A 9438-nucleotide genomic window follows, 5' to 3' on the forward strand; every position below is an offset into this window, starting at 1 on the left:
TCAAAATGTTTGGATTAGTGGAAGTAGTTCCCGCTATTTTAAGATGGCCACTCAAAATAAGTGACTGTATTTTATGCGCAAAATACCCAAAAAGAGGCATGACACACTTGTCAAAAAGCAACCTTGACTCAAAAAATCAACTATCAACTGTTCAAAATGGTAAAAACGCCTTTTCACTCCCAAGGGCCAAGGCATCCAAGCCCTCCCCCTACCTTCCCTTTCATAAAGGGTTTTTTCTAACACGAGCCAAGTCTTCGCCGCCGTCGTCTCTAACACGACTCTACGCTAACACGACTCTAGGCTTCTCGTCTATCAACTTTTCCGACAACGCGTACGATTGATCATTGCAGGGTTTGTGTACCTACCTACTCCAGGCCATGGAGGCATGTGTAGCAAGGCGGTTGGCCTTCATGTGATGACCAAGAGAACTTTCTTTGATTGTAGTGGAGACAGGGTACCAATGGTGATCATTTGACATCATAAGAAAAATGATTATGCAAGTAGGCCTTTGGTGTCCAAATGTGTAGAAGGATGCTTGGGATTTTACCAAGAAATGTGATGTATGATGTCAGAGGCTAGATCAACTAACAAAGCAAACGTTAATGCCTCGAAATCCAATTCCATCACTTGAAGCATTCATGAAATGGGGGTTAGATTTCGTCGACAAAATCAACCCAAACTTAGTCATTCATATTTGAGGATATTTGCTTAATGACGTGATATTTGAGCTCATGACCGGACCAAAGACTTGGCCATTCATTAAAAAAAATCAACAATCTACTATTCGCAGTGCAAAATAGGCAAGCAAAATCCACCAATCAAGTTCTTCTCAAAATGTAAAAGTGAATCTTAGTGAGAAAAGAACAGATTAGGATCACAAGTTGAAATCCATAACTCGGCGTTGTACACGAGAAGCATTTGTTCCTTATGCACCAAGCATGAGAGTGGAAGTGCATGAGTAAATTTCCTTGAATCAGTCTATGTAGCACAGACTAGAACAACTACTAGAAGCAGTAATGAGAGCGCAAAACGAAGATGGATCACGTCAAAAAGCAAAAATTCAACAATCAACTGATCAAAAACCTATCTTCCACCCCGTCGTCTCTGACACGACTCCAGGCTCCCTACCGACACCAGGCCATGGAGATTTCACGTCTTTTGAGGAGATTTCCACGGTGTGCCTACCATCGCCAGGCCATGGAGGCATGCGCGGCGAGGCGGGTGGCCTTCATGTGGCTTAAGCTCCTGCTGCTTATATGGTTGTGGCTATGGCTGGGATCAGTCTGTAGTGGCTTCAGCTTTGAACATCCAAGCTTCGAAAGCACAGACGGGTTCAGCTTGCTGGCACCCGACAGCGGCATTAAGCCATCCTTCACCAACGACTCGATCTGGCTCACTCCCGACCCAAGGTCCACAATCCAAAGGCTGGAGAGCCAAACCCAAGGCAGGTTTGTATACAACGACGCTCTTCAGTTCAAGGCCGACGACAATGACGACGGGTCCGTCGTTTCGTTCAGCACCTCCTTCACTTTTCAGATCTTCACAGCAGGAGCGTATGGGTATTGCGGCGATGGGATGGCATTTTTCATCGCTCCGGGGAAAGAAGTCCCCATTAACAGCTCCGGCGGGTTTCTCGGCATCGCTAACGGCACGTTTTCAGCTCAGCCAGACCGTCACCTCTTCGCAGTGGAGTTCGACACCTACCAGAATCCCCAAATCAATGACACAAGCTCCAGCCACGTAGGAATCGACATCAATGGCTTGGTATCTACTGTGGCAACGGATACACACTACTTTCCGGAGTTGTATCTCTACAGCAACTACACTTTCACGGCGTGGGTGGATTACAACGCCTCTAGCCATCTCATTGAGGTTCGGCTAACCAGCAGTAGCAGCCCCACTCAGCGACCGGCGGCTCCATGTGTGCAATTTCAGAAAGATCTGTCCACTGTTTTCATGAAAGACATGTATGTTGGGTTTTCTGCCGCCTCTGGTGCTTCGTATGAAGGGCACGTCCTCTACTCATGGAACTTCTCCATGGACGACATCAATGCCGCTCCATCTCCAGCGCCTTCTTCACCTCCTACTCGTCATTGCGAGTCTTGCCGGAGAAAGAAGCTGCATATTGTAGTGGCTGCAGCTGTGATCTCAGGTACTGTGTTCATTATAGGAGCCGCAGCATGCGCTTTCCTGATAATAAGAAAGAGAGTTGGCTTGGCAGCAGACCGGACACAATTAGCTGGGAGTGAGCAGCTAGGTAGCATTGAGTTGCTTGTTACTTCGGTGCCTCGCTATAGCTACAGAGAGCTAAAAAGAGCCGCCCATGGCTTCAGTGAGAGGGACAAAATAGGTGAAGGAGGGTCCAGCAGTGTGTACAAGGCAACTCTTCCGGAGGGTTCAATGGTGGCAGTGAAGAGGCTGAAAGAGGGCTTGAAGAAGGAAGCTGAATTCTCATCAGAGATAGGAATCATCAGTGCAATTCGGCACCGCAACCTGCTACAGCTGAAAGGGTGGTGCTACGAGAAAGGGGAGGCGCTGTTGTTGTACGACTACATGCCCAACGGCAGCCTAGACAGCTATGTGTTCGGGACGAAGAAAGGCCGCCTCGACAGCGTCACGAGGTTCAACATCCTGGTGGGGGTGGCCGCTGCGCTGGAGTACTTGCACGGGGGCTTGGAGGGATGCATTCTGCACAGAGATGTGAAGTCGGCAAATATTCTGCTGACAGAGAGGTTCGAGGCCATGCTGGGAGACTTTGGGCTTGCCCGCCTCATTACCCGCGACCTGGCCATGACCATGACCGCCGCGGGCACGCCCGGTTACGTCGCCCCGGAGGTTGTCTACGCTGGCAAGGCCACAGATAGGGCGGACGTTTACAGCTTCGGTGCGCTGGCTCTGGAGGTTGCTTGTGGGCGCCGGGTGCTCGACGGTTCGTTGCCCCCGCAAGAGATGCACCTGCTTGACTGGGTTTGGCTGCTGCAGCAGAGCGGCAAACTCATGGAGGCCCTGGATCCAAGCTTATCCGAGGCTTGCCATGCTGATGAGATGCAATTAGGGCTAGTCCAATGGAGGTGCGTGCTACATCTGGGCCTCCTCTGCTGCCACCCTTCCGCCGAGAATCGACCCAGCATGCGGCAAGTGCGCCAAGCGCTCCAGGAGACTGCCATCTTACCACTACCCTCGTCCCAGCCCATCTACCCCTCTCCCAGGGTCACGCCCATCACAGCGTCTTACAACGGTTCCTCCTCCACAACTGTTGGTCTTTCGGATCCAGCTTCTGGAGATCCTTCGACCCGTTCGCTTTCGGGCCCCTCAACAAGCTCAGGCTAATTACTGCAAAAACAGGGTCTATCTATTCGTGATGTAAAATTATAGGCGCCTAATCAGGTGTTCACTGGCTTGCTTACCGTCTCTACCTTAGGCTTTTTACACGCCTATCTTGTATTTATTCAATGTACCTGGACCAGGATTTCACGGCAATCTTATCGTGTAAGAAATAAACTTTTCCCCTAACCAATGAAGAAAAGGATGACTTTCAAAGTCCACCGCATAGGTAGTCGGTTTTATAACTAAAATTCCAAAAATTCGACTCTTTAAATTCAAGGTTAAAAGCAAAATTACAATCGATTTTTTTCGATTCGAGCCATGAAAATTATACCAAAGGACGGTTTTTTTCTGGCAAATTAAGTCCATCCCCTATAGAGAGAAGAGAACACAATTGGGTAGAAACTTTTTCCCCCTGCAGAGCAGGGAGATGTAACTGCAACTTACCCTTAACCTATGTGAATTGAGGGGTTACACACTCACTCTTGGGAAAGGAAATTCAGAGCTCTATGAGCATAATGCATTAAGCTTAAGCATAATGCTTTGTCTTTACCCTTTACACTGGCAGAGAGATAGAGAAGCATGCACTAAAACTCTCTCTGCTCGTGTCCTTCTGTTTACAAAGGGACGAAATGTGACATTTAAGTACTTTTCAATTATAGGAGGCAACAATGCCTTAACATCCCACAAGCATGGAAATAGCCTTCAAGCCAGACTATCGGGAGAGACAAGCAGAGGACAACCTTCCTCAGTTGCCTACATCGAGCAAGCACTTGCCTTCTGCCTTCCAAATGAGACTCATGGACACCATTGAACATGTACCATCATGGTTGCATGTGAGCGTGCATCGTGCACGTACAATCAGCAGGCTTGTTTTTGAAGAATTTGTACAAGATGTGGCCAAAACAGCAAGAAGAGTTTCCCAGAATGCTGTTGCACGACAAAATTATGGAGCTGATCTAGTGGTTAATCCTCGCGGAGTTGTGATGGCCAGGAAAGGACAAGGGTCATCCTTTCCTTGAAGGAAGGAACCTGTAGACTGCTCGCCAGTCACTTCTCCTCCTCATCCTCCTCTAGGGAAAGGATTGCCGTTGGTTGTCGCACATCCTCCTCCAGGGAAAGGATTGCGCCGAGGGTCGTCCTTTCCCTACTCCATCACCATCACCAACACTGCCATTGCCCATTGACCACAGCCCATTTCTATTCCCATTTCCATGGACATGAACCATCATCAGATGCGAAACACCCTTTCCCTTAACTTTGTAACTTTCAAAGTGATCTCTCCACAACCCAGTGTGCCTCTTTTAAGTTAATATGTTTCTTGAATGTGACAAGCAATTACCAAACAGTATTAATGTTGACCATATTAGGAATCAACCATACATGATCAGAAACTGATCGTCAAACATGTTTTGGGCGTGTGATGTGCACATATGCCAAGGAATAATCATGTGTGGAGTCAATCATTTTATGATCAATAACCACTTCTGATAAACATTGACTCCTAATTAATTAGGGATTGCGGATGGATAGACCTTTTGATACCATCACAAGGAGAAATTGATACTTGCTGGTTTACGAATACCTTGATGTGACTGCGGATGGATAGACCTTCTGTGATACCATCACAAGAAGAAATTTAGCTAGACATGCTAAAGCCCTTCTTCATGACAAGCAAATATTTTGTTGAGATGGCAACAAGACAAAGATGGCCTTCACTATTGATACTCCAATGAAGACAATCGTTTATGAGTTTTGAAACAGGGTCCCTAGAGACTTGTACTTCTTTTGCAGGACACCAAAAATTTGACAAGTAATGGCCTACCATTGCTTCATGACATCAATCGTGCATAGCATTGCCCACTATAAATCCTAGAAGGTAATGGTTCATGTTTTAACTCTTTTGGTCATGCTCCTTTCTCCCTTCCTCCCGTCACACACATACATGCATGCACACCCCCCTTCCTACACACACGCACATTAAAAAGAAAAAAAGCCCAGCCTGAGTGTTGAATGTATCATACATGCGCAAACACCCCTCCACACACGCGCACGCGTGCGTATGCACATGCATACATTAACAGAAAAAACAGCCTAGCCTGAGTGCTGAATGTATCATATACTCTTCAGCATTTAGAGTAAACTTTATCTCAATCCATTTCTCGTCTCATTTTCCACACACGCAAACACCCCTCCACACACGCGCGCATGTGCATATGCACATGCATACATTAACAGAAAAAACAGCCTAGCCTGAGTGCTGAATGTATCATATACTCTTCAGCATTTAGAGTAAACTTCATCTCAATCCATTTCTCGTCTCATTTTCCAAGTCAAAACATGTGATTGACTTTCTCAAACAAAGACCTTAGTCTATAAATGTGACAAGCCTTGATTGGCCTTCAAGCCTAAGCTAGCCATGGAGCTATGCAACATAGAGGGAAAAAAAAGACATCACCTCCATAAAGACTCTCTCTCTCTCTCTCTCTCTCTCACACACACACACACACACACACACACACACGCAGAGGTCATCGGTCTTTTAACACCATATATTCCAAGCCAAGGGACCACATATGATCCATATAAAGGCATCAAGGAGCAGGGAATGAGATTCAAACCTGGGATCTCTGAACTAAGAACAGGAGGAGGAGACCACTACAGCAGCGCATGTGTGCACGCACCGAGAGAGAGAAAGAGAGAGAGAGTCCTAGGACCTGAACAACTTCAATGTCCTTCTAATCTTCCTCCAATAGTCCATAATGTTTATATGAGTTTGAAAACTCTCCTATCATCACACACATTATCATACAGAACCAACCTTAACAATTGTGTGTTTATGACTTATGATTGACATCTCAAGTTAAGTCAGCTCATTCTCATAACGAACACAAACAGTTACCCTACACAACTACTTGACACACACAACTACACCTATAGTTGCGCTTGAGAAAGGCACATTCAGTTAGCCCTTGTTCTTTTCTGGCCTGTTAATGCAGCTGGTGCGTGCGCCTTGTCCTCTGCATCTGTATTGTCTTTGGGTTCTCCATCCATGTAGTTCACAAATGATGTGGACAAATCCGAGTAGAGGCCAACCACCTGGGTCATGTTGCTGTTCAGCTCTTTAATCAGCGCAACATTGCGGGATAGATTCTCAGGCATCTTTGACTCCTGGTTGTGATTAATCTCACCTATGAGGACCTTATTCTCTTCCAAAATCTTCTGCACTTCAAAGAAGCCATGATTGAAGCTGTTCCATGACTGCGGATCCTCTTGACCTTCTTCTGGCCGCCTGGCCTCTTGGTTTGCATTCAGAGAACCTGCTTCCATTTGTTGCTCACAAATTAATAATCCTCTATGCCTGCTGTACCACCATAATCTAGCACTTGAAGCAAAGCATGATCATGCCTGTGAACACCAAAACGTGCTATGAGAGTCTGCATAGGGCTCTCTCTCTCAACCATGAGATAAGAATCACCCCTTGATTGCTGTATCAATAAAGACCATATGATCCCATGAGTCTACACACCATACCACACTATACCATGAATCTGCGCTCCATACCATGGGTGCATTTCACATTCACAAACCATACCATATACCATGGGCAGATTTTCAGGCCATACACATGAGCGTGAGACCATACCCATCCCATGAATCTGCATGCCATACCATGGTGAGGCTGTTTGTACTGCAGACCATGTTTGAGTCTTTTGCTACTGCATTCCAGGTTGAGTCTTTCGCTAATGCTACCATACAATGGTGAGCCTTGTATTTATGCATACCATACCATGATATGAGTCTGAAGAAGATTACCATATCAGGCTATGGAGTTTGCAGAAGGCTTTCTCTAAGGTATACCCTACTATGCTATAACTATACATGCATGCATACCATACATAAATTAAAGTCCCCTCTTTTCAATTATCAAAAAGGACATCTCTGGATTTATTACTGAAAAGGGCACTTTCACCCTTCAACACACACACACACATACATGCACACACAGAGCTCATCCAAAGTAAACAATCCAAATGCTGGAATTATAAGGTCATTTTGAATACTGCAAAAGAGATGAGAAATATAACTAAAAGCAGGGGAAAATCCAGACACTGAGTACCTTAAAAGATAGATCCCACTCACTTCCGCAAAATCTAAGATCCAGAAGAAATATGGATGCCGGAGGATCTAGCAAAGATAATAGAATTTAGCTAGCAAATCAAATAAGGCATGTTCTAAGCTGTAAATGAACAAAAGCTTTCTCGAAACAACATAAAAAATGCTCAAATTCACACAGAAAAAAACTCATAAGCCATCAAGCTTAGCGATTCCGGGGTTTTCTCTTCTAGCTGTTGGAAAGGTAATAACAGAAGTCACGGCAAGCCTTACGGTTGTCGGAAGTGCAGGAAACGTCCGGGAGCTTCGGATCTGCAAAAACAAAGAGAGTTGTGAAAAAGATGTCGGAGATACAGCAGTTGAACGGGAATGGAAGAGATGCTGGGGGTATGTACCCTTAAGAGACTGTCGGAATAGATGGGCAAAGGGGCCTTCCGTCGATACCTCGTTTTTTTTTTTTTTTTCGTAGAGCGGACGCGCCGGCCGTTAGAATTGACGGTGTGTGGCTTAGCGGCGCTAGATCTTGTCACATGCTGCGACCAATCAAGGTGAACCAAGTGATACGATCGCACGACCGAATCTCGAGCTCGCCATATAAAACGTCATTTTTGGATTGGCCTTACGCTTTCTCGAGATTTGTGTGGGGTGCTCGAAAACAATTTTCTCAAAAATTGGAAAACTTATATATATATATAATTAAGAAATTATCGATGAAGAGTTTTTTTTTTTTGAAGGTGTTTGAACCTGGGTTCGGAAAAAGACGGGTTCGCTTTAGACAAGTTTTAGTTATATTTTCTAAGTTCACATAGAAAATACCATCTCAAAAATAGCAATTTCCTTCTCATTTAGTGGTGAAAAGGATTTAGTTCCTTTTCCTTAAAATTGTTTTCCCGAACCCTGGTTTGAACTATATTCTCTCAACTTTTGCAAGTATTGCTACCTTCAAACTATAAATTTGCAAGTATTTTTTAAAATTTAAAGGCGAGATACCTGGGTTTTTTTGGAGCACTCTTTGTGTGGGGTGCAAATATCTTGACCAAGTTGCAAAGCACTTTCCAATGGACCACACTCAAACCCATGGGTGGATTCTTACCTAGTCCCACCAAGCGCCCTCCACTAGCGTCGCATGGTTCCATGCTTTGTACTTTGCTCCTTGCGTGCTTGCATACCATTCCCATCCTACTACCTTCGCAAACATGTCTCCATAGAGTCCTCCAACAGCACATCATTATATGCAATGCACATTTCGTGAGCCTTTGCAAGTCCTTCCCCAAGAATTAGAATTTCATCTTTCATCACACAAGTGATGGATTCTATAACTTCAAACTTAACAAACTCTACATTCTTAATGAATGCTCAAATTTTCAGGTTGGATTATCCTTCAAACAAAAGGGTTTTACAAAGTGACAGGGAAAACTTTTGCAATTCAAAGGTTGAACTCAAGCAAAAGAGGTTGTATTAATCATCTACAAAAACCATCCTACTTGTTTGGGTGGGGGTAAGTTTCAATTTTTCAAGCATTCTATAGCATGCCTTTGAGCTTCCATAAAAGTATACAACATTAAGTGATGCCAAACTCTCTCCCTGTGTGTGTGCGCACACACACACATGTGCACATGTGCATGCTCGTAAGTGTGTACACGCACATACAAGCATATGTGTGTGCATGCACGCACACACACATGTGCACATAGGCATGTGCACATGTGCATACTCGTATATGCATGCACATGCACATGCATAGACGTGTGCATTACAACAAGCTCAAGGAATAAAGTTCAATTTTCAAGTACTAGCAAAATGGTAAATATCATTATAGCCACATTTTTATAAGCTTCAAAGTCATCTTAAGCTTAGTAAATTAGTTTTGGACCATCAAACACAAACATGAATAGGTGATCTGTAAAGTATCCCCTTTTGACAGAGATTTTGAATTTCTAAAATGAGGGTCTCACCAACTTGGGAATCGGGTTAGTTAAATTATCCCCACTTGACCTA

The 9438-nt window shown here is 44.7% G+C and overlaps 2 protein-coding genes across 2 annotated transcripts; one reads left to right on the forward strand and one right to left on the reverse strand.

Moving 5' to 3' along the window:
* The first annotated feature begins 876 nt into the window (after positions 1–876).
* LOC147632161 (L-type lectin-domain containing receptor kinase S.4-like) lies at positions 877–3510 on the forward strand. Its single transcript, XM_086807940.1, has one exon. It carries the CDS (start codon positions 1036–1038, stop codon positions 3328–3330), a length of 2295 nt encoding a protein of 764 aa, XP_086664066.1. The 5' UTR covers positions 877–1035; the 3' UTR covers positions 3331–3510.
* A 2532-nt stretch (positions 3511–6042) lies between these two features.
* Positions 6043–7931, reverse strand: LOC147632162 (protein EARLY FLOWERING 4-like). The gene is made up of 4 exons (XM_086808795.1): positions 7836–7931; positions 7714–7752; positions 7445–7512; positions 6043–6732 (listed from the first exon to the last, which is right to left on the reverse strand). Exon 4 carries the CDS (start codon positions 6652–6654, stop codon positions 6286–6288), a length of 369 nt encoding a protein of 122 aa, XP_086664921.1. The 5' UTR covers positions 6655–6732; positions 7445–7512; positions 7714–7752; positions 7836–7931; the 3' UTR covers positions 6043–6285.
* Between the last annotated feature and the right edge of the window lie 1507 nt (positions 7932–9438).

The sequence above is a fragment of the Cibotium barometz genome, chromosome 14, assembly GCF_041138505.1.
Source record: "Cibotium barometz isolate CiBa-2024 chromosome 14, ASM4113850v1, whole genome shotgun sequence".
Lineage (NCBI taxonomy): Eukaryota > Viridiplantae > Streptophyta > Polypodiopsida > Cyatheales > Cibotiaceae > Cibotium > Cibotium barometz.